Source organism: Dromiciops gliroides, chromosome 4 (genome assembly GCF_019393635.1).
Source record: "Dromiciops gliroides isolate mDroGli1 chromosome 4, mDroGli1.pri, whole genome shotgun sequence".
In the NCBI taxonomy this organism is placed as follows: domain Eukaryota; kingdom Metazoa; phylum Chordata; class Mammalia; order Microbiotheria; family Microbiotheriidae; genus Dromiciops; species Dromiciops gliroides.
Genome location: NC_057864.1, coordinates 216199584 through 216225267, shown reverse-complemented (window position 1 = coordinate 216225267; position 25684 = coordinate 216199584). Strand labels below are relative to the sequence as shown.

The 25684-nt window shown below is 42.1% G+C and overlaps 1 protein-coding gene across 1 annotated transcript; it reads left to right on the top strand.

The window, feature by feature from the left end:
* Positions 1-1208: 1208 nt before the first annotated feature.
* Positions 1209-17874, top strand: CHMP6 (charged multivesicular body protein 6). The gene is made up of 8 exons (XM_044004434.1): positions 1209-1362; positions 5235-5344; positions 5701-5788; positions 7174-7260; positions 8417-8482; positions 8758-8838; positions 13409-13463; positions 14352-17874. The coding sequence occupies exons 1-8, from the start codon at positions 1300-1302 to the stop codon at positions 14405-14407; spliced, it is 606 nt and encodes a 201-aa protein (XP_043860369.1). The 5' UTR covers positions 1209-1299; the 3' UTR covers positions 14408-17874.
* Positions 17875-25684: the final 7810 nt, after the last annotated feature.

The window sequence follows — 25684 nt, the reverse complement described above, 5'->3', positions numbered from 1 at the left end:
TTTTTGAATTACAAATTCTTTCTCTCCCTCCCACACCTTCCCACACCCACTGAGAAGGCAAGCAATGTATCAACTATACATGTGAAATTATGCAAAACTTATTTCCATATTAGTTGGATTAAAAAAAAAAGAAAAATAGAGAAAAGTATACTTCAAGTTGCACTCATCATAGTTTTTTTTGGTTTTTTGTTTTTTTCATCATAGATTTTTAATGTGCTTTCAGTGTCCTTATTTAAATCATTGAATAAGCTCTTGGCTGGCAGGGACTGTGCAATTTTTTCTCTTTGTGGTTCCAGCATCTACAAGGGTCCCTTGTACACAGTAGGCACTTAAATGTTTGCTGCCTCTTTGTTAAGGTTAATAATGCTTAATACTTTGAGCTGCTGGTTAGACTGTATTAAGCTACTTCCATGTAAGTCAGTCAGTACACATTTATTAAACACCTATTATTGCTATGCACTGTTGTACACACTAGGGATAGAAATATGAATAAAGAGACAATCCCTTCCCACAAAGAATCTGATGGGGAAAGACAACACATAAAAGGGATCTCAAAAGTGTGTGTGTGTGTGTGTGTGTGTGTGTGTGTGTGTGAACACTTGAGTTCCCTTTTATGTATTGTCCTCCCCATTAGATTGTAAGCACCTCGAGGGCAGAGACCCTCTTTCTTCATAAATATACATGATACACACACACCTCCCGTCCCCACTTTCGAGTTCTCTTTTATGTGTTCTTTCTCCATTAGATATACCTGTGTGTAAGGCACTTATTAAACCTTTAAGAAGCTATCCTCCCCCTCCTCTTCATTATTATGAAATGTAAGATCCTTGAGGGCAGGTACTGTCTTCATATCACCAGCAGCCTAGCACTGTGCTTGGCCTATGGTGCTTAATAAATGTTTATTGATTTATTGACGGCTGCTAGTTCTTCAAATCATGGATTCAGAAATCACAAGACGCGCTGCCCTGGCCAAGGTCCAATGGGTGCGTCCACTCTCTAAATTCCAGACTAAGGTTCCCCATCCATAATCTCCCAGGATTAACCTCCACCTGACCCCGGGATTGTACGGAGCCCCTGGGGCCAGAGGGACAGTTCTAATTCCCTCTCCCCGCGGCTCTCCCCAGACCGGCTCCAGGCTGGCTGAGCCGAGCCACGTGGGGGCTTCGCGATCCCGTGGCACCTGGTCTTCCTCGGCCACCGTAGCGCGGCTGGGCGGCCCGCGGCCGCCGGGGCTCGGGGTTCCGTGAGGACTTGAGGAAGCGGGGCCGGGCCGGGCAGGGCCGGGGCTCCGCGGCCGCCATGGGCAATCTGTTCGGCCGCAAGAAGCAGAGCCGGATCACGGAGCAGGACAAAGCCATCCTGGTGAGAGGGCCTGAGCACCGGCGGGGCAGGGGTGGGAGGGGTTCCCGGGCCGAGCCCCGGCAGCTGCGGAGCCGAAACCCGAGCCTGGGGTCCCGAGGCCCGGCTCCGCCCCTCGCGTGCCGGGTGACCTCCGGCAAGTCACCCTCCTCCCTCTCTCGGCCTCAGTTTCCTTCTCTGTCAAAGGAGCATTTGGGGCTTGGGTCTAATTCTTATATTAGCGGGGCTCGTATCCAGGCGCTGGCGGGGCCTGGGGGTGCCGGTGCGAGGGTGGGAGGGGAGTCTCCGTCCTGTTTAGGGGTGCCGAGGCAGCCGGTCCAGAAGGGCCTGGGCTGCCCCCTTGACCTTTCTGTCCCACCCCCATCTCCCTCCTGCCACCTCCCCCGTCCCTCCATCTCCTCCCCTCGACCCATCCTAGTGCTTCCCTTGGAGGTTTGGGGGGCGGGAGGCGGGGAATGAGAGCAGCGGGGGCGGGGGGGGTAGGGTCTGGAAGCTCTTCTGGGTCTTGAAGTTAAGGCCCTTCTGCTCTCGCGACGCATCACTTTCATTTTCAGATTTGCCGATTTGTATGGGAGGGTCAGTCCCTAATGAATAGTAGTAGTAACGGGAGCAGCTCACTTTTAGCTCCCGCATGAAGGTTTGTAAAACCAGACCAGATCTATGCAGCTTCAACCCTGTGCAGGTGCTATTATTATCTTCCCTATTTTTACAGAGGAAGAAAGTTACTCCTTTCTTAGTTTCATTTTTGTTGAAGCCCTGAAAGCTTCTTCTGGTTATTGCAAGACCTGCTCCCGGACCTTTAAAGGAAAAAAAAAAAGGAAACTTTAGTCAGAGCTCCTATCGCTGTTTAGTGGTGCGATTTCTTCCAAAGTTTTCGGAGTCTTTGAATAAAATATGTAGATTGCAGACATAATAAGGGGTAACGTTTACATAACGATTTAAAATTTTCAAAGTTCTGTATAGAATTATTTGGACAGTGGAATATTTCCCAGATCAAACTATGCCCAAGTTTGCCTTGTGTTTGTATCTTCAGCACGGTGCTAAATAAATGTTTACTGAATTCGATGAACAAACATATGAAGTGTCTCAACAGGGTCAGTTCCAGACTTGGAATTGATCATTGAATGAATGGGTGTTAAAGCTCAAATACTCTCAACTTTTCCTGCCTGCTTGCAAAAGGACAGCTCCTATGTTCTTAAATTTGTTAGCAACTAGGTATTTTTAAAATAGCAAGGATTGGGGCAGCTAGGTGGTACAGTGGATAGAGCACCATCCCTGGATTCAGGAGGACCTGAATTCAAATATGACCTCAGACACTTGACACTTACTAGCTGTGTGACACTGGACAAGTCACTTAACCCTCACTGCTCTGATCAAAAGAAAAAATAGCAAGGATTGATTTAGGAGGGTGGGTTGGTGGGCTTTTCCAGATCCTTCTGAATTCATGACTGAGCACATATTAAGGCACTTAAAAAACGTTTGACCATAATCTTGATTAGAGATTCACATGCCTCTTAAAGGGGACACTGGATATAAAAGATAACTTCTTCCAGTAATGCTTAAGGCTTTTGTCTAAAATTATCCAACTGGGCAGCTAGGTGGTGCAGTGGATAAAACACCTGCCCTGGATTCAGGAGGACCCAAGTTCAAATTCTACCTCAGATACTTGACACTAGCTGTGTGACCCTGGGCAAGTCACTTAAGCCTCATTGCCCTACTCCCCTCCCCAAATGAATAAATAAAATGATCCAACCAAAGCAGGTGATGGGGATAGTTGTAATTTAGCTCTTCATTGTTTTTTATCTTTGGTTTTATGAGTGTAGGCATTTTTTGGGGGGGGTGTCATAATCTTGTTTCTCAGATACTATTAATTTGCCCCCAAGGCTTTTATACTTTGTTCTTGGAGACAGCCCTTTCTGGTAATTGGAGAAAGCAACATCAAGAAGCTTGATCCTCCTGAAAGTCATTTTTCCCCCCTGCTTTCTTTTTTTTTTCTTTTTTTTTTAGATAGGCAATTGGGGTTAAGTGACTTGCCCAGGGTCACACAGCTAGTAAGTGTTAAGTGTCTGAGGCCGGATTTGAACTCAGGTACTCCTGACTCCAGGGCTGGTGCTCTATCCACTGTGCCACCTAGCTGCCCCCCCCCCCCTTTCTTAATAATACCACCAAGAATTCTTCCCTGACTTGTGCTTTTTCACTTGTCAAAGAATTACTTCTAGTGTGTGTTTTGTAGAGCAGGGTTTCTTAAACTTTTTCCACTTGCCACCCCTTTTTGCTCCAGAAATATTTATGCGACCCCATTTTTATAGGTATATAAAATAGATATGCATAACCTTTTACTGTTGCTAAATTTTTGCAACCCCACCCCACCCCAAACACACACATTCAATTATGTGACCCCGTATGGAATTGTGACCCACAGTTTAAGAAGCTAGGTTGTAGAGGAGCACAAACTTGCCATCATTTTTTTTTTTTTAGTGAGGCAATTGGGGTTAAGTGACTTGCCCAGGGTCACACAGCTAGTAAGTGTTAAGTGTCTGAGGCCGGATTTGAACTCAGGTACTCCTGATTCCAGGGCCGGTGCTCTATCCACTGCACCACCTAGCTGCCCCTTGCCATCATTTTTTAAAAAGGAAAGAAGGAAATAAGTATTTGTTGTTATTATTCGTTTGTGTCTAACTCTTCCGTTACCCCCTTTTAGGGTTTTCTTGGCAAAGATACTGGAGTGCCTGCCATTTCCTACTCCATCTCATTTTACAGATGAGGAAACTGAGGCAAACAGGATTAGGTGACTTGCCTAGGGTCACACAGTGTCTAAAGCCAGATTTGAACTCATTAAGAGTCTTCCTCACTCCAGACCTGGCACTCTATTGACTGTGCCACCTACCTGCCTATTTATTAAGCACTGTGCTAAAGACTTTACAAATCTCATTTGATCTTTAGTTTTTTTCCTCTCCCCACAAGTTCCCAGGACCATGTGTAATCACAGACTAAAAGAACAGATTATCATCATCTAATATTTCTTTGAGATATGACCTAAGGAAACTGTATATTCCAGCATGTGGTGTGGTAACCCCTGCTCAGAAATTCTTTTAAGAACTGTTATTTTCACAGAGGAAGAATTTTGGTTATACTTGCTTTCATTATGACATTTTTACAATCTCCTAATATTTGAATCATAATTTAAATAGAATAGGAGTTAGCAGTCTTTCAGAAGTAGTGTGCTAAGCTGGGAAGCCCTTTCTCAAGATAGAGAGATGATACCATGGCTATGTCAGCTCTTTTGAATATGTGGGTGGGACATCAGCATATGTTACCTGGAACAGCAGGACAGTGTCCAGGGAAAGAGGTAATAGTAGTGACTTGCCTATATGCCACTGAAAATTCATCCATTTGCCCTCTTTGGCATGAGTTATAGATCTCAGCCACTTGTCCAAATGGTGAAAACTAACATTGGTGATTGTACATTTATCATTGTATGAGTGTGTGTCTCTATGTGGCTCAATATTGCTCTTATCTCTCCCTGATCCCTTGAGGATAGAAATCACGTTTATATAATTTGGCCTATACATACCATGTTCCTTGACAAAAATGGTGACTTGGAGGTTGGTCATATTGTCAGAGGCATTTTGGCTTCATAATGAGAAATAGACTTTGCTGCATCAATCCCAAGTTTTTTTTGTTTTTGTTTTTTGCAGGGCAATGAGGGTTAGGTGACTTGCCCAGGGTCACACAGCTAGTAACTGTCAAGTGTCTGAGGCCAAATTTGAACTCAGGTCCTTCTGAGTCCAGGGCCAGTGCTTTATCCACTGTGCCACCCAGCTGCCTCTAATCCCAAGTTTTAATGAGATGCAATTTCTTCTTGCTTCTAATAGCAATTGAAACAACAACGAGATAAATTGAAGCAGTACCAGAAGAGGATCACCCAGCAACTGGAGAGGGAAAGGCAATTTGCCAGACAACTTCTTCGTGATGGAAAGAAAGAGTAAGTGAGAGGACTAGAGAGAACCATTTACTTCTGGGTCAAAATCAGATCTGGAAAAATCTAGGATCGAAGAACTGAATTTGTACCCTAGAATTGTCTGAGTATTACTTTCCTGTTCTTTCTGAATCTCAGCTCACTGAATCTGCATATGTCCCCTCCATCATATAAGGACCTCCCAGTGGCTCTGTTCTGTTTAGGGAGGCAGATGCTGTTCCTTTTATCAGGTTTGTACTCAGGGGACCTGTTTACTTTAGTAATTGACAGGCACAGAGATTCCAAACCAAAGTGATTATGTTGTGATTCTTTTGTTGCTTCCATGTGTGTCACTGTGTCCCTTGTTGGATTTTCTTCTACAGAAGGGCCAAATTACTGCTTAAGAAGAAGCGTTACCGGGAACAGCTCTTGGATAAGACAGAAAACCAAATCACGAATCTGGAAACTATGGTATGTATAGAGAAATTCCCATAGTCCAGTGTGGTGGGTATGTCATGGAACCACAGGCTGCTTTGATAACATTAGACAAAGGTGCTCTTGTAACAAGTACAGTCCTCTGCCAGGACATGATTTAACCTGACTTATTAATGAAGCACTTGCAGTAGAAGGGACCATCCTGGGACTTTGAGTCCACGATAGACACAGTTGTCCTCAGAAGAATTAAAATAGATATTCCCTATTCTAGAATCTGGAGGTAACCTAGGGAAGAGTTAGAAAAGATTGGATTGAACCTTGAACCATCTTAGAATCTTGTCAAGGAGAAAAAAAACACCATGAAGTATGCAAGTGAGGGTTAGCATCCAGTAGAGACCTGATTTGTATGGAGAAGCAGTTTCCTGTTGATATGAACTGCATACCACCTTTCTGCTAGAGAAAGGACTCTGGCTTTTACTTAAGAATACTGGAGGAAGTTAGGAAACTGCCTTGGAAAAAGAAGCTGTACATAATTACTGGAGAATTTCTAAATTGTAGGCTTTGCAGCAAGGTTTTATTGCTGTTACTGTAGGCAGCCATTCAACAGAGAACTTACCTTGGAGTCAGGAAGAGCTGGATTGAAGTTTTACCTCTAATTCTGGCTGTGTGACTCTGGGCAAGTCACTTAGCCCTATGGTGATCTAGGCCAGAGATATTAAACATGCATACAGCCCACAACATTCTTTAGGTCTGCCCAAACCAGATTAAAATGTAATTGGGAGATATTTAACAAAATGGATAAAAATATGATAAAACATAAACAACATCACATTTGAAAACTAAGTCGATATGCAGCCCACAGGAATCTTTATTTGTGGATTAGTGGCCCCTGTTTCCATTTGAGTTTGACACCACTGCTCTAGGCAGATTTCTAAGACTGTAAGTTGAAGAAAAAGTGTTAATTGGCAGATGGAGTTTTCTCATCTAGGAGTTCCCTCTATTAATGAAGTCACAGGCCAGTGCCATTTCCAATTATTCTTACATAATCTTTCAGTTATCACTGCCCATGGGAATGGGGATCATTGAAATCCACATATAATCCTCTAAATTTGGATTGAACCTTGAACCATTTTAGAATTTTGTCATGGAGAAAAAACCAGCAGCACTTTCAGGATAAGCAACATGGAGTACTTTGAGTTTTGCCTTTTCTGTTTTCCTCTATTTGCATTCTAATGGAGGCTAGGGATAAGTGAATTGTTTTAGTGTCTTATTTCTGAAGGCCCCCGCCGTAGACGAGGAATGCTCAGCTATGGAAAAGTAATAAAATCAGTTCCCATTTGGGAAGTGAGGGGAAGAGTGGTTTGGCTTCATAATGGCTCCTGAACACGGTGGGATTTGGTTTGTTGCTTTTTTTCCTTCAGGTTCAGAATATCGAGTTTACCCAGATTGAAATGAAAGTGATTGAAGGCCTGAAGTTTGGAAATGAGTGTCTGAATAAAATGCATCAGGTAGGTTAAGGCCACGCAGGGCAGAGTACTGCTGGGATGGAAGAAGAACTAAATGGAGCAACAAGTGATGAGGCAAAGAGAGAATGACCCAGAGGCTTGTAAAGGGTAACTGCAGGAAGCAGTTATTGAGCCTCTGCTGAGGAGAGAGCCTTGTAATGGCTGCCAAAGAAGAATACAAAAGAAATAGAAGATGTGGTCTCTGCCACTGAGCTATAGGTTTTTGGGGGGGGGGGGGCGGGACAACATACCTCTGTAGAGTGACTTCACACCAGTTACCAAGCACTATCAGCAAGTGTAAAACAATGTGAACTAAATCCATAATTGCCAAAGAGATGCAGAGTAAAATGTAACTAATTTAAAAATGAATTGGAGGGCAGCTAGATGGCACAGTGGATAGAGCACCGGCCCTGGATTCAGGAGTACCTGAGTTCAAATCCGGCCTCAGACACTTAACACTTACTAGCTGTGTGACCCTGGGCAAGTCACTTAACCCTCATTGCCCTGCTAAAAAAAAGAAAATGAGTTTTAAGCTAGGTGTTGAAGAAATCAATGGTTGAGTCAAACAGTTGATTCAAAGGAGAGGATTAGAGGTGGGGGGGATTTGTAATAAATCCCACTGTTCCCCTTTTGAGCATCTAAAAATCCCTGTTGTGGCATAGGGAGATAGAGATGGGAGAGTAGAAATATCTGCCTTTTTTTTTTAAGGAATGTGCAAGACTTCTATAGGATTTATATACATTGTTATACACTGCATCTGATAACATCTCCTAGAGGAGCCAGTAAAAGTTTACCTTTTGTTCACCACCAGTGAAAGCAGTAACACAGGAAGTCTAAGTGTAATCTCCTTACTTCCTAGCCCATGTTTCTTTTAAGCCTGAGAAGCAGGCCTTGCCTAATTGCAGGGGTCTGTATTTGTTGTCTGGCCAATATTTCATCATTGTTTTTAACTAGGTACTAAAGTGGTAATGGCATGGTAGAAAGTGGCACAAAGACTGGGCTACCTGTTTCCTAGTCCTGGATGTGCCACAATAACTGAGTGAGTGATCTTGGGTGGCCATTCCATATTTCTAAGCCTCAGTTTCATCCTTTTAGGAGATCAGACTAGATGAGTGCCGAGATCCCTTCAAGGTGTGAACATTTTATGTTATGTTATTAGGTCATGTCCTTAGAAGAAGTGGAAAGGATAATGGATGAAACCCGGGATGCCGTGGAGTACCAGAAGGTATGAATTCTGTATATGTATTTGTTTCTTGCCCTCTTCCAAGTAGTAATTGCCAGTTGTCCAATTACCATGGTGTAAATTGACAGCCTTCAAGGGTATAGCACTTCCATACTGGTTTCATCGATGTACTTCCTTGATGAGTGAAGTCTTGTGGCAAGAGACAATTTGATGCCTGACCTTTCTTACCCTTTTACCTTACTCCAGGCTTCAGCTTGTAAGGAGCAGGGGAAGAATGGCAAAAGGTACATGTTAGTCATTTTGTTTTTTCTCTGCAGCAAATTGATGATCTCTTGGCTGGCAGTTTTACTCAAGAAGATGAAGATGCTATCTTAGAGGAACTGGAAGCAATCACTCAGGTAACATTTGGGTTGACTGCTTTCTCCATTAAAAAAAAAAAAAAGATTGTGAAAATCCCAACCCCCTGCTAATCCAGATGTTACATACTTGGATTATGAGCTAAGATCTTTTTCCCCAATCAATTTTCCTTGCCAGTTAAATCAGTGTGAATGTTAAAGAGTCTGTATCTTCTGAACACACACTGATTAGGTAGTGAGATCAAGAGTCCTGGGAATATTCTGAAAGACAAGCTGGGATAGAACATTTTCATTCAGAAATGGTTCACAGGAATAGTTGAGAATGTGAACAGAGTTTTCCCTGGAAGTAGAGGATTATTTTCCTTGTCCTCTGTCCCTCTCCTCCTCTACCCTGAATTGGCAGTAGTGTAAGGGACTTTTTTTTGACATTTTTTCCCCCTGGTTCTGATCAGTGGCATGTGTGAATGAGCACCTCTATCCACAAGAGTCCTTTATGAGGAACCAACCCAGGCCGTTCCTATTTGTTCTTACTTCCAGAGCTCTCTGTTTACTCTTCAGGGTCTCTATTTAGTCCCCTAGATCAGGGATTCCCAATCTTTCTGGGCAGCTATCCCAGTTTGCCAGACTCTAGTTTAGCTGTGTGAGCTAGTGCCTGCTGCCTCCCATTTACATGCCCACCACAGAGTCTGAGTCACAAGGCTGGTTTAATAGGGCCTACCTACCTGTCATACTAGTGAAAAACCCCAATGTCATGGGGACTCATCCTAAAAGCTTACTGGGAGAGTGGAAAGGGGAAAGTGATGGATATGAGCTGCCTCAAGAAGAAAGGCTAAGTGGGAAGGCAAGAACACAGACGACTACGTTTAATCAGTGACAGGCATTTACCAAGTGCCTTCCATAGTCTGGGGATACAGAGACAAAAGCAAAACAGGTTTTGTTCTCAAGGAGCTTATAGTCTCATTGGATGGGGGAGCAGGAAGAATAGCATGTACATACAGGAATGCAAGACACGTATAAACCAAATACCAGGTAATCATGCAGAAGGCACGAGTGGCTAGGGGGGTCGGGAAAAGGCCTCATAAAGGAGGAGATGCACAGCTGAATGTTGAAGGAGATTAGCTCCCAAGAGACAAAGGTATGAGTAGACAGCATTCCAGGCATGGGGACAGCAAGTGCAGTCAGGAGACTGGAGGTGGAGTGTGACATAGAGGGCAGGAAGCATACCTAGATCCAGTGTAGGGAGGAGCCAGCCTCCATGTGCGAAATGTCAGGTTGTGAAGAGACTGGATCCCAGCTCTAATAGAGAAGACTCGGAAGTTTGAGGAGAGGGGTGACAGGGTCATTGTGGAGGCTTAAGATAGGAAGACGATTTAGAAAACTATTGCAGTTCTTCAGCTGAGAGATGATGAGAACTTGAACTAGAGGAGTGGCCAAGGGAGTATAGAGAGAGATTGTAGATCAAGGACAGCATTTGACAATTAAAATTCCTTATAATGGGATGAGGGATGTTGAGATGTTGTGAACTGGTGTGACTGGAAGGATGATGGGGTGGCATGGAATAATAATAGGGATATTTAGAAGAGAAGGGTGAGTTTGATGCAAAAGGTATAGTTCTGTTTTAAATATGGTGAATTTGTGATGCTTATGGGATATTCAGTTTGAACTATTCAGTAGGACTAATATTGACCCTAAAAGTGTGTTTTCTGCAATGTAGTGGAGACATAGACTGTAGGTACAGAATGAGAAAATTCATTTTCAGACAGGACCAATACAACACAAATTTGTTTTGCTTGACTGCTTTCTTGTTACAAAGGAGGGCCTTTTCCTGGAGGGGGGAGGGTGATAGTGATGCAAAAAAGTCAACATAATACATAAAATACACAATAAAAGCAAAATGAAGGTCAGAAAGGTGATGGTAAAGTTGATGTATACTTTTAAAGCAATAAGCCATATATAGTTTCATCTGCAGTCCTCTTTTGTGTATGGAAATGTTCCTATTCATTGAAACTTTTAATAAAAATATTTTATTTTTAAAAAAATGTCTATTAGGCAGTTTGTGCTCGAGAGAAAGTAGGGCTGGATATAAAGATTTGGGAGTCATCTGCATGGAGATGAGAGTTCATGGGAACTAGAAGAATTGGCTTGTGAGAGCCAGTTGTTCAATTTTTGTTGTTAGCATTCATCCCTCCAATCAGGGGCTCAATTTACTATTTTGTTGATTGTCTAGACTTTTTAAAAGTGGAAAAAATATTATAAATATAGATTAAACTTTAAATTGTGGTCTGCATTTTTCAGGGCAGATTTTTAAACGTCAGCATACTCTTTGTAGGTACTGATAAAGTAGAGGAAGAAGAAGAGAGCCCAGGATAGAGTCTGGGGTATAGCCACATTCAGTGGAAATGAAATGGATGGGGGCAGCTAGGTGGTGCAATGGATAGAGCACTGGCCCTGGATTCAGGAGGACCTGAGTTCAAATCCCACCTCAGACACTTAACACTTACTGGCTGTGTGACCCTGGGCAAGTCACTTAACCCCAATTGCCTCACCAAAAAAAAAAAAAAAAGGAAATGAAATGAATGGCAATCCATTTTAGGCAAAGGAGCAGGCAGACAGGGCGGAGAGCCAAAAAAGAACACATCACAAAACGCCAGAGAGAGTTGGGAATATCCGGAGGTAAATGGTGGTCAGCAGTGTCAGAGGCTGTCAAGAGATCAACAAGGATAGTGGTAGAGTAAAGACTATTGGATTAAGAGATTGCAGGTGATTTTGGAGAAAGCAGTTGAATAATGAGGCCAGAAGCCAGATTGCAGAGGGTTCAGAAGAGAATTCAAGGAAGTAGAGGCCAGGAGTGTAGACAGCTCTCTCAGGGAATTGGGTCATAAAGAGGAATAGAAATAAAGGATATATAGATATAGAGAAACAGTGGGACCATAGGGTCCATTTCTTACAGGGGAGAGAGAGGGTTAAAGATGCCTTGGAGGCTTGGGCAAATTTGTAGGCATGGACAAAAGAGCTAGAGGTTGAGATTGAAGGTTTGAGAGGGAGGGGAGGGAGATGAAACTGGGGGCAGATTGCTGGAGAAGACAGAGGGAATGAGATCAAGGGTACCCATAGAGGGGTTGGCCTGAGGAGAAGGGCTGCCTCTGTTAGAGCTTGGAGTAAAGGGGGAAATGTTGGGAGGTTTCATTAAGGGATTTTGAAATGCAGAAGAAGAGAATAAAAGCTTTGGTTGATTGGCTTCTGTATGGCTTGCTGAAAGGTACCATTGGATAGAACCAAAATGGTTAGAATGAAAAAGGGAACTTAGGATAATAGTTTGCATGAACATGAACATTTTCTGTAAAATGCACCCTGCAAGTGTTAGCCCCATTTTATAGATGAGGAAACTGAGACACACACACACACTCTTGATCACATGGCTGGTATGTGCCAAAGCCAAAGTTTTGACCTTAGCTTTTGATTTTCAGCTCTAGTGTTTGTCCCATAATGCTATGTATGACCTAGTCAAATCTCATTTTACAAAGGAGAAAACAGGTTTAAATAAGTTCTCCAAAGTCATAGCTAATTACTAGTCAAGTCAAGATTAAGAACCTAGGTCTTCTGACTTCTAGTCTACTGCCTTTTCTAATGTCATTTTTTGGGAAACTTCCATTCGCTGCCCTTCCTTCTCTCTTCGGAGCCTGGGTGCCCACAAATAGTGCTTTTAACAACATGACTTGACATGACATAAGGGATGGGGCACAGAGCCACAGCAAACTCTTCTCAAAACCAGAAGCCCTTTAAACTTGTCATTCTGAATCTAACTCTATTGTAAGGGCTCTTGATGTAGGGTACCTAGAAAAAATACTTTGATAACCGTACTTCAATATAATTGGTTTTCTTAGTAATCTTATGTATTTTATTTTATACATTTGGGGGGGGCGGGGCAGTGGGGGCTAAGTGACTTGTCCAGGGTCACACAGCTAGGAAGTGTCAAGTGTCTGAGGCCAGATTTGAACTCAGGTCCTCCTGAATCCAGGGCTGGTGCTTTATCCACTGCACCACCTAGCTGCCCCCTATTTTATGCATTTAACAATATTATTCTGAGAAAGGGTCCACAGGCTTCACTAGACACTGCCTAATAATAATAATAATAATAACTGACATTTATATGGGACTTAACTGTGTTGATTTCACAATAACCTTGCAAGGTAGGTGCTATTATCCCCATTTTACAGATGAGGAAACCAAGGCAGGCATTGGTTAAGTGACTTGCCTAAGGTGGCACAGCTAGTAAGCATCAGAGGTTGCATTTGATATCAGGTCTGCCAGACTATGCTCAGCTCTCTATCCACTGTGCCACCTAGCTGCAGCCAAAGGGATTTATGACAAAAACATTTAAGCATTGGTGTCCTGGTAGCTATATTCTGAAGACCATAAGGACCTAGAAGATCATAGATTTGGTTTCATATAGAGCCTATAATTTAAAAAGACCCTTTGAACTAAAGGAGCTTGTTTAGCCTTAAGTAGAAGGTAAAAAGACAAAGTTAAGCTAGACTATGGAGAACCCATAGGGGCTGCTTGTTGAACCATTTAACAATCTTCACAATCTTTTCCTCTTTTGTCTTTGTAGGAACAAGTCGAGCTTCCAGAAGTTCCTTCAGAACCCCCTTCAGAGAAGATTCCAGGTATGTTCTTTTTTCCCCTTTTTAATTAATATTTTAGCATCTTTGAAGTTTATAAGAGAGTTTAAAATTTTTGTTGAATTTAAGGGATAACCAAAATGCACGTTCTCATTTGGTACAGATTGGAAGTGAGGAAGCCAGCCCCCACCTAGGGAATGAGAAAGATGAACTTGGTAGTGGCTCATAGCCCCCTTCCAACAGGGAAAATGCCTTGCCAGTGAAGTCATTCTTCTTAAAAGATTGCATGGGATTTCAGAAGCACTGAGTTAATATTGTTCTTTCTCTTGGCAGTGACCTGGATGTTATTTTCAAAGAAGCATATCCCAGAAATTGGGAATACTGTAAAAATAATATACAAAAAGGTCTATTTGGCCACCAGGGCTTTCCCCCCATGAACCAACACAGTATTTAATACCTTCTCAGTGAAGCGGGGCTTTGCTCACTGTTTTCTGTTTTAGTTGTGCTCTTCCCTGGGGAGGAGCGACTGCTGTCTTCCCATAAGTTCATCTTAACTGTCAAAAAAATGCCATCTGGCAGTCTGCCCTTGCTTTACTCTCATAATTTCCCCATTTTGCTTTTTTTCCCCCTTGTTATCCTCTACATAGTTCCTGTCCTTTACTAAAGTTTCTTTTAGTACAATATCTGTGGCCAACTTTTTTCTTACCAAAATCAGTTTATTTTAGATTTATTTTTTCCTTTTTGTAGTAAACACTCCATCTAGCTAGCAGCCTTCTCACATTCAAGATGTGGAAACAAACAAGATCTCTCAGAGTGGAATGTCTCTCAGGAGCCCAGAGATTTACCTCCCTTGTCAAACTTTGTGTTTCCATAGGGTAGCTCTGACTCTGGGGTGTTTTATGTAAAAGTAACAAGTATTTTTTTCCTCCACAGAGAAGGAACCCATCAAGACAAAGCCAAAACAGCCAGAACTGGTGGCAGCATCTTAACCTTTCCTCCCCCACTGGGGCCTTGAAGGGACTTCCTAAGGAACTGTAACCCCCCCACAGAGGGTTTGGGTTCTCAGTCCCAGGAATGGGCATGCCCTGGAACTCTCCTGGACTTGACAGGGCAGAGCAAAGCAAAGTGGACAGGGGAATGCTGACTGATCAGCAGCACATTTATTGCTCTTGTATCAAGATTTTTTTTCTAGAGCATTTTTTTCCTGGTACTTTAAAGTCTGAATGCACTTTAGTAGTGCTGTCTTTCTCTCATCTCTGGATTAAATGGTGACTTGCAAACTTTTCAAGCCAAATGCTGTTGCTAAAGGTTGTGATTTCCATAATGGTCAAGCCCCAATCACAACACTCTTGGTGCTGTATTTACACTACCTACCCCAGACCCAGTATGTGCTTGAAGAACTCCTTTCTCCATAGACCTTTTCTAGGGGTTTGGCTACGTTGGGAAGGAGCAGAGGACTCTTCTTTGAGTAGGTCCACCACCAAGAGGAGAGGTCATTTGATTTGGGTTCCTATTGGATTCTGTGTGGGACCAGAGGAAGGAAGGGCAGAGGAAGTCCTTGTAAACAGCGCCTTTCTGTGCTGCTCTTCTGGGTCATCTTATCCACACTGAACCAAAAGGTAAGGCTCAAGGAGGGAGAACACAGACTTTAGCTTCATTCTTCTCATTATTTTCATTGTGTTGTTAAAACTGGGACTGCCTTGGGGGAAATATCACTGGTCTTTCTACAGGATTTCCAGTAGTGTTCTTGAAAGGTTCTAGGCTGTGGTTCCAGCAAGGAAGTTCTCTCCTGTGAAAATCTGGGATGTTGTGTCTTCTAACCAACCATTTTCAAGCCCTAGATTCACCTGAAATTTTCATTTCCTTAAATATGGCTGCTATCCTATCTGCCATATAATATAGCATTAATTTTCTTCTGAAGTGGGATGGGAATTGCTTCATGCCATTGGCATAGTTCCTGTTTTTATATTAGGCACTGGGGCTCACATTTGACTTCTCTCCATTTGAAATAAGCAGAAGCAGAGATTCTAGCAGAGCAACCTTCTAACCTTATACAATCTCTCCTCCCTCCAAATAAAACAAAGAAAAAATATCTAGCATTGTTTTAGTCTAGTCTCTACAGTCAGTTCTCATAAGGGTAGGATGGGGTTGGACTTTTGCCTTTATAGAACTTGGGGCAGAATGTGTCTTGTGGCCTGAAATTTCCTTTTAGGCAGCTATGTGGATAAGATAGGCAGCAGAGATGTCGAGGTGGATTCTAATAAAAATATCATTCATTGGCTGTCATCACCTCTGCATAGTCTTGAGTTTGAGTGATTTTCTCCACAAGCACATTGTTCTGTGATCCCCCAAACTACTGATCCTTGAGACACCAGCTTATCCCTTGTTGAAATAAATTCATATCATCCTCTGGATGTTTGATTTTAAACCTGAGGATGTCTGGTGGTATGTAAATTAGCCAGTAGGGGGAGGCTCATCCTCTAATCTACAAAGTTAATCTTTGCAGGAAGCATCAGGCCTTGTCTGACTAACTTGGAACTGACTACTTCCACCTCCCCATTTCCTGCTCAGTGACAAAACCATAGACCTGGAGCCAGATGGGACCTCAGAGGCTAGCTAGTCCAACCCCTTCATTTTACAGCTAAGCAAACTGAGGCCTCGGGGTGTTAAGTGACGTGCCCAGTCTCAGAGATGAGATCTGAACCTAGGCTCTCCGACTGCAGAGGGCAGTTGTTTTTCACGGTACCACAGAGTTGTAATAAAGTATTTAAGCAAGTGATAGTTTTCTTTGAGCCGAGGGATCAGAAGACTAGTTGGGTTTTGTAGAACAGAAAGGCATAGAATCACAGAATTTTAGATTTGTAAGGGACCCTCAATGATCATCTAGTTCATCCCTTACCTGAAAAAGAATCCCTATTTCAACATACCCAGTTAAGTAGCCATCTATCTTCTGCTTGGAGACCTTCAATGATGGGTAACTCACTACCTCCCAAGGCAACCCGTTCTACTTATGGTTAGCTCTAAGTGTTAAACACTTTTTCCTGACATGGAGTCAAAATTGGTCTCCTTTGGGGCCTTATAAGTCTAATCACTGTTCCATGTGACAGCCCTTAAAGGCATTTATCATGTTACCTACCCTCAAATCCCAAGGCTTTTCCTCTTTAGGCTAAATATGCCTGGTTATTTTAACTAATACACACACACACACACACACACTTCTCATGGATTAAATCCCTTCAATTTGGTTGTTCTCTAGATTGTCTCCAGATTATCTGTGTTCTTCTTAAATGGGTTTTTCCTATGGTAAGTCTACTTAGTAGTGATGGAATGGGGCTATTTTTTTGGTCCCTTTGTTGTTCAGAAAAATGAACTGGGGATTATCACCTCACCTCCTGAGGCCTCAGTTTCCTCACCTGTAAAATGACCTTTTTTTTTTAAGTGAGGCAATTGGGGTTAAGTGACTTGCCCAGGGTCACACAGCTAGTAAGTGTCAAGTGTCTGAGGCCGGATTTGAACTCAGGTACTCCTGACTCCAGGGCCAGTGCTCTATCCACTGTGCCACCTAGCTGCCCGTAAAATGACCTTTGATGTCTCTTCCATCTCTATGATTGAATTGATCCATGAGCCTCAGTCCTCCATTATTCATTCAATTAGCCATAGGTGTTGGGAAGAGTAGCATTGGATCGTGAGATCCATGTGATTCTAAACCCTTGTTTTAGGTGAGTTTCAATCTTTCCCACCAAACTCCTAACAGAACTTCTCACGGGTGCAAATAGAACAGAACAGAACAGATGGGAATTCCCCCTTCTCTGTCCTGTCATCTGAACAAATGATCGTAGGGTCCTAAGAACTCGAGTGGGGGGACCCTAGAAGTCATCTCATTCCACCCCTTTGTTTCACAAAAGAGGAGACTTCGTTCCAGAAAGATTTAAGTGAGGTGCTGATGGTTCCACGGCTAGTAAGTGGCTGGGCCAGAATTTGAGCTGCGCCTTTTTTACTGCAATGCACAATGTTGCTTCAGGGGGAAATTAAGCAGATGGGGAAGGGAACTTAAAGGTAACAAGAAAAGCCTAGAGTCTGAATAATCCATATACTAGATAATAGCCAGTCCCTGAGCCATTGAAAACTTCCTGCATCTCTTGTAGAGGAGTAGATCCTTTTGATATCAGGCTTGGAGATTAGGTCATTAGGGATCATCTTCTACTGTTGAGAAGTGGTGTAAGAAAGTGGTTAATGGAGCCATCCATCACAAACTACCTGCTGTCACTGAAACACTAACAAATCCCATTTGCCTGAGATTTACAGCACCCGGTTTTCAAGGGCTTGCCTCCAGTTCTCTGTTCTAACCTCTGTACCAAACAGATTGTACTGTGTATATCCTTGAGAGAAAAAGCCGAATGTGTTGTGATCTTCATGATATGTTGTAACAATAAAGTATTTTTAATGGTTTCATCACCAAGTTCTTGCTATTCAGATTGTCATGAAAAAATCTGCTTTATCTGATGAAGAAGCATATTATCTTCCCGGTGGCATTTGGGGTGAAGCATGTTTGGAAAACAGCAGGTTTATGGAGAACAGCAAGCCTGCCTAGTGATTAGAACCTGCCAATAGCCTTAATTATACATGGGGGCATTGCAGAAGCTTGTCCAAAGTGACAAAGGCTCAATGTGTGAGTTTACAACAGACCAATGATAGAAATGATCAGGATGGGAGGTAGCCATATGCCTATCCATATATGCATATACATAAACATACAAGCATCATCTCAGCCATTTGGCTAATTGAGTAAGAACATGGGGCTGATGAAGCCATAGTAACTAGCTGTCCACAGACACAAAACACACCTACTCCAACCTGGTGTGTGTGCCAGTGGTCATCAAAGGAGTCACTGGATGAAATGGTGCCAACTCAATGCTCCCAAAAAATAAAAAATTCAGACCACATATTTTTGCGTGTAGGTAGCGTATGTACACGATTAGAAAAACAGAACACTTTCAGAAACCATTATTGCTGAAGCCATTGTTTCAAACTTGAAGGACCATGAATCAGAACAAGAACCCCTGTCCTATTGGAAGGGGAGCCTATTGATGCTCTTTCTGTGATGGCCCTCTGCTAGCTTTAGGTCAATGGCGGTGGGAGGAATAGAAGGCAAAAAGATAGAACTCCCTCCTCCATTTCTCCATTGCTACTCCATAAGTGGAGGTCTGGACTTGGGAGTCCTGACTTTGAATCCATGCTTGGCCACTTCTTGGTGTGATCACAGGTGAATCAGTTAACTTTTCTGAGCCTCGGTTACCTCATCTGCAAAGATGATGTGTAAATTTATAGAGATATTTCACTCAGAAGTAGTAATGTTCCAAAGGACAGAATCAAGCCCTCTGTGAAAATGACAAAGAAATTGAGATTTGATGTAAGGAAAAGAGTTTGCTAACAATTAGGAAAACTAAAATGGGCTGCCTTGGGAAGCCAAGCAAAGTATATTGTAGAAGGGATCCTTGTTTTCAGTCAGTCTGGACGGCCCCTGGCATCCCTTCCTTCTCTGAGATTCTGGGTTAAGTATACTACCCATTTCCCAGGGTTCTCATGGAAGCAGCATTTTATAATTCTTAACACGCCATAGAAAAGGGAGATGTTATTCAACAGTCATTTAAGTGCCTTCTGCATGCAAAACGGTGCTCTCTGGCACACCCTGTTAGGTGCTGTGCAGAATTCACAAGTCTCATTTTCTTCAAGCTTTCAAATCAGTTGCAGACATAAGAAAGTATGAAAACTGGAGAAGGATTCAAGGCAATATCACATACTAAATTGTGTGGTAGAAATTCTAAGTACCATAGGACTTCAAGATAGTTGTTCTGCCTTGGTGAGACTATATCTGGGGTCATATACCCAGTTCCAGAAACCACATTTGTTTGTTTGTTTTTTGGGTTTTGTTTTTGTTTTTGCAGGGCAATTAGGGGTAAGTGACTGGCTCAGGGTCACACAGCTAGTAAGTGTCGAGTGTCCGAGGTTGGATTTGAACTCAGGTCCTTCTGAATCCAGGACCAGTGCTTTAGCCACTGAGCCACCTAGCTGCCCCCTAGAAACCACATTTTAGGAAGTACATTGACCATGTTTCCAGAGAAGGGTGACCAGACTGTGAAAACCATGCCATATAAAGACTAGTTGAAAAAACTGGGGATGCTTAAAGCCTAGAAAAAAAAAAGAAGATTGAGGAACAAGATATTTACTATCTTCAAATATACATAAATTGGTGGGTTTGGGGTTTGGTTTTGGTTTTTTGCCTGTAGAACCATTTTAGAAATAAAAGGTAAAACTGAAAACTAATCTCCTTACCCTGCTCTGTGCCAGGTGGGGGTTATCATGGGACAAGAGTATTTCAGGGCCAGTCATTGGTCGGAGTCTCTGGCCCACTGGAAGAATTGAGCCCTTTTGGTCCGTGTCTCACCCTGACAGTATATCACTGGGATGAGGGCAGACCAGTATGACTGCCACGCAAGGACAGAAGGGAGTAGGCAGAGGTTGTCATAAGTCCGCGCCTCTGGTTTCTCCACAGAAAGTAGAAACCATTCTAGTAGAGATCCTGCAGCATACAGAATCCCAGAATTTCAGAATTGAAAGGGACCTTAGAGACTAATTAGTTCAACCCTGAACAAGAAAACCTCTAATAAAGATGACATCCACTATCTCCCAAGGCAATCCATTCCACTTAAGAAGAGTTATAGTTATTACGAACTTCCCCCCTCCAACAAGTCTAAATTTAACTCTTTGGGACTTCAACAAATATTCGTTCAGCACCTATAATGTGTAAGATGCTTTCCTTTGGGGCAGCTAGGGGGTGCAGTGGATAGAGCATCAGCCCTGGATTCAGGAGGACTTGAGTTCAAATCCATCCTCAGACACTTAACACTTAGTAGCTGTGTGACCCTGGGCAAGTCACTTAACCTCAATTGCCCCGCCCCCCCCAAAAAGATGCTCTCCTTCACCCCTTCCTCTTGAAGACCCTAACTCCATTTAAAACTCATCTTAAATCCTACATCTTACATGATCCCTTTCCTGATCCCTCCCAATGTTAGTACTATGTGCTTCTCTTCCACTACTACTTTTTGGGTTTATTTCTCCTCAGTAGAATGTAAGTTCAAGGGGAGCAATTTTTTCCCCCTTTGTATTCTCAGTGCCTAGCAGATGCCTTAATGAACGGTTACTTAAAATAATAGGTACTTAATAAATGCCCTTTGAATTAAGGCCCAGAGTGCCAAAGTGATTTATTCAAGGCAACTGGCAGCCCAATGTTAGGCCAGGGATCAGCAAGACCTGAGTTCAAATGCAGGCTCAGACACTAGCTATGTGATCCTGGGTAGGTCATCTAACCTGTTTGCCTCAGTTTCCCCAACTCTAAAATGAGGACAATAGCAATGCTACCTGAAGACCTTTTTTGAGATCAAGTGAGAGAATACTGGTGAAAGCACTTAGCATGGTGCCTGGCTCATAGTAGGCACTATATAAATGCTTATTCCCTTCCCCCCTTCCAAAATTACATATGCAGGAAGTGGTAGAGCTTGGATTTGAATCTTGGTCCAGTGACTCCAAATTCAGTTCTTATTTCAGAGAGGCTGACCCTTCATTGACTAAGGAGGTTGTTTCACCTAGTAGCACAGGCAGTTGAATCTGGGCATAGGCCAGTCATTTTCAGTTGTGGCTGACTCTCAGTGACCCCATTTTGGGTTTTCTTGGCAGAGAAACTGAAGGAGTTTGCCATTTTCTTCTCCAGCTCATTTTACAGATGAGGAAACTGAGGCAAAGAGGGTTGTGACCCTTGCCCAAGGTCACAAAGCTCGTATGTGTCTGAGGCCTGATTTGAACTCCTGAAGAGGAGTCTTTCTGACTCCAGGCCTGGCACTCTATCCACTGTGTCACCTAGCTGCCCCTATACCTGCTATAGGCCAATCAGATGTAGCTTCTAAGTGGCTGGGAAATTTTTGGTTTACAAGAGAGACTATTGAGATAGCTAACTTACCAGGTGTCCAAATTTCTGTTTCTGCAACAGCACATCTGCCTGCTGGTTGTGATGTCTGTTCATCAGAGAAGATGTAAATTTAAACCTGCTAAAAACAGCACCCAATTGGATCTGACATCGCTTGAGCTCATGGGCTGCCTGAAGGTGCCCTACGCTCTCACGGTCTCTGTGGATGATTATGGGGGAATCAGATTAGCTCCAAATGCTATGTCGGCACATCAGATGTGGCCTTTACTACAAGTAGATATTTCTACCACACAGCATCAAGTTCAGCTGTGAATTAATTTAAAAATATCTCAAAGGATATTCCTCATGCTATTGGAATGAACTCCAGCCTACCTATTTTGTGGTTATAATACATAACTCCCTCATGCTCTAGCCAAACTGACCTTCTCACAGGTAACATTCTACTTTCCATCTCTCTAACTCTGCTTAGGCCTTCCTGCATACCTGGGATGCAACTCCCTCTTCCCCTCTGTCTCTTAAAATCTCTAGTTTCTTTTCTCTTTCTTTCTTTCTTTCTTTCTTTCTTTCTTTCTTTCTTTCTTTCTTTCTTTTCTTTCTTTCTTTCTTTCTTTCTTTCTTTCTTCTTTCTTTCTTTCTTTCTTTCTTTCTTCCTTCCTTTCTTTTTTGGTGTGGACAATGAGGGTTAAGTGACTTGCCCAGGGTCACAGAGCTAGTAAGTGTCAAGTGTCTGAGGCCAGACTTGAACTCAGTTCCTCCTATATCCAGGGCCAGCGTTTTATCCACTGTGCCACCTAGCTACCCCTTCTAGTTTCTTTTAAAACTCAGCTCAGAGGGCAGCTAGATGGCACAGTGGATAAAGCATTGGCCCTGGATTCAGGAGGACCTGAGTTCAAATCCGACCTCAGACACTTGACACTAGCTGTGTGACCCTGGGCAAGTCACTTAACCCCCATTGCCCCACAAAAAACCAAAAACCAAAAAACCCAAAAACCAAAACTCAGCTCAAGTGCCATCTCTGACCTATAAGATCTTTCCCAGATGCTTCTGCCTCTTCACTGCCAACCAAATGACCATGTGTTTATTTTTTATGCATTTTGCACATGCTTATGTCTATACATGATCTCCTCTGATAGATTGTAAGCTCTTTGAGGGCAGGAACTGTTTCATTTTTATTGTTATATCCCCCAAACATGGCCAATTACCTGACCCATAAGAGATACTTAATAAATACTTATTGACTGAAATAACCCAAGACTTCTCCTTGGAACAGTAATAGTTTTCATTTCTTTCTTTCTTTCTTTCTTTCTTTCTTTCTTTCTTTCTTTCTTTCTTTCTTTCTTTCTTTCTTTCTTTCTTTCTTTCTTTTTTTTTTTTTGGTGTGGTGGTTAAGAAAAATGGTCTAGGGGCAGCTAGGTGGCGTAGTGGATAAAGCACTGGCCTTGGATTCAGGAGGACCTGAGTTCAAATCTGCCCTCAGACACTTGACACTTATTAGCTGTGTGAGCTTGGGCAAGTCACTTAACCCTCATTGCCCCACCCAAAAAAAAAAAAGAAGAAGAGTGGTCTGGATATCTGGATATGTGTCTTCACTAGTATAGGCAACTTCCATTAAGGAAATGTCTTCTACCAATGTAGATCAATCAAGCAAGCATTATTTGTATATATGTATATTTGTAAATATATGTATATATGTGTATGTATGTATATTCACATGTGTGTGTATACACACATATAGTTTGTACCTGACAAACACTAACTTACATGGACATTCCTGTATGCAAAGAGCAACAAAAAAAAAAACCAAAACAAAAAAGGGGGGAGGTTGTGTATGAAATTGTGAATATATATTACAAACAGCTTCCTTTTTTAAGCATACAATAAATTAAAATACTGTGTTTTAAGGCTGTCTGTATCTTTCACCTCAGATGCTTTTATTCTCTTCTGTGTGTTTTAACATTCTCCGGTGACCCAATTTTCTTTCTTTTTTTTGACATCATTATAATGCACTCCTCTCTCCCCAAATATTCTCATGGGAAAAAAAAAATCAAACTTCTCCCTTGTGACAAATGAACATAGTCAAGCAAAAGAGATCCCCACATTGGCTGTATCTGAAAACTATTTCTCATTCTACTTCTTGTGTCCATTACCTCTCTATCAGGAGGTGGATTATTGGTTTCATCATTGGTCCTCTGGAACAGTGGTGAGTAGGTCATTTGACTGATCAGAGCTCTTAAGTCTTTCAAAGTTGTTTTTTCTTCACAATGTTGTAGTGACTGTATAAATTGTTCTCCTGGTTCTACTTGTTTCACTCTGTATCAGTTCGTGCAAGTCTTCCCATAAGACCTATGAATCTATCCTTTCTTTTTTTGTTACTTCTAATGGCACAGCAATGCTCCATTACATTTATATCATAATTTCTCCAGCCATTCTCCAATTAATGGGAACCTTCAATCAAACAATAAATATTTGTTAAGCTCTTAACCATGTGACAGACACTGTGTTAGGTGCCAGTGACACATAAATGGGATACAACAAATAAAGGAATGCCTTCTCAAAAAGAGTTTACATCTTTTTTCTTTTTTGGGGGTGAGGCAATTGGGGTTAAGTGACTTGCCCAGGGTCACATAGCTAGTAAGTGTTAAGTGTCTGAGGCTGGATTTGGACTCAGGTCCTCCTGACTCCAGGGCCAGTGCTCTATCCACTGCACCACCTAGCTGCCCCTAGAGTTTACATCTTAATGATGGAGACAAGGACATATATATGTCAAAAAAATCAAGAACAAATACAAATAAATTCAAAGTAGTTAACTTGCAAGGTAATTTGGGAGACATGATGTGTAGTTGAGGGGATTAAATGATTTGCTACAACAAAAAGTTTTGCTACAACCATTATTGTATCTATTGGTCTTGCCTCCATGGTCTTTGATCTCTTAGGAGTATAAACCTAGTGGTGGTAGTACTGGGTCAAGCAGATGCATGGTTAAGTCACTTTGCATATTAGTATAAATTGCTCTCCAGAATGTTTAGACCATTTCATAGTTCCACCAGCAGTGCACTAATCTTTCATACCCCTTTCAACAATTGTCATTCTGGGGCAGCTAGGTGGCACAGTGGATAAAGCACCAGCCCTGGATTCAAGAGGACCTGAGTTGAGATATGGCCTCAGACACTTGACTCTAGCTGTGTGAACCTGGGCAAGTTACTTAACTCTCATTGCCCCATGAAACAACAACAACAACAACAACAACAATTGTCATTCTTTTGTCTTTGCTAATTTGATGGATGTAAAGTGGAAACTTAGAGATGTTTTAATTTGCATTTTATTATTATTAGTGATTTGGAACATTTTATCATATGGTTGGGGGTTTTTGAGATTCTTTTTTTTTTTTTTGGCAGGGCAATGGGGGTTAAGTGACTTGCCCAGGGTCACACAGCTAGTAAGTGTTATTGTCTGAGGCCGGATTTGAACTCAGGTACTCCTGAATCCAGGGCCAGCGGTTTAACCACTGCACCATCTAGCTGCCCCGGGATTCTTTTTTTTAAATTAAAAATTTTTTTTAAATTTCAGTTCCAAATTCTCTCTTTCCCTCCAGCTCCTCTCCTACCAATTGAGCAGGCAAGCAATATGATACCCATTATACATGTGATATCATGTAAAATTATTTCCATATTAGCTGTTTTGCAAAAAAAAAATACAAAAGCAAGAAAAATAAAGTTAAAAAAATGCTTCAATCTGCACTCAAGAATTTATCAGTTCAGGGCAGCTAGGTGGTGCAGTAGATAAAGCACCAGCCCTGGATTCAGGAGGACCTGAGTTCAAATTCGGCCTCAGACACTTCAAAGCAAAACAAAACAAAAGAATTTATCAGTTCAGTATGTTTGTTGTTAGCTTGCAGTTCTCTTTTTGAGAACTTCTTGTTCATCTCCTTTAACCATTTATGTAATAGGGAATGCTCTTGTTCTTAAACATTTGATCATTTAAATACCCTGGATATCAAACCTTAATCAGATAAACTTGATGCACAGATTTTTTTCTTAGTAAATTCTCACTTTTCTAATTGTACCTACATCGGTTTGGTTTGTGTAGAAGCCTTTCAATTTTATGTTATGAAAATTGCCCATTTTATCTCTTGTGATCCTCTTTATCCCTTCTTTGGCAAAGAGTCAGCTCTCTCTTTATAATTGTAAAAGATATCTCGTTTCATGGTGCTCTGAACTATGACATGACCTTTTCTATTTGTCCTATACCCAATTAGAGTTAATTATGGTATATGATATGAGATGTT

What these genes read in the sequence shown, in the direction of transcription:
- CHMP6 (XM_044004434.1), top strand. Translation starts at nt 1,300, where the DNA reads ATGGGCAATCTGTTCGGCCGCAAGAAGCAGAGCCGGATCACGGAGCAG. An exon ending in CTTCGTGATGGAAAGAAAGA is followed by an intron (nt 5,345 to 5,700) that starts GTAAGTGAGAGG and finishes TTTCTTCTACAG; the next exon opens with AAGGGCCAAATTACTGCTTA. An exon ending in AACTGGAAGCAATCACTCAG is followed by an intron (nt 8,839 to 13,408) that starts GTAACATTTGGG and finishes TTGTCTTTGTAG; the next exon opens with GAACAAGTCGAGCTTCCAGA.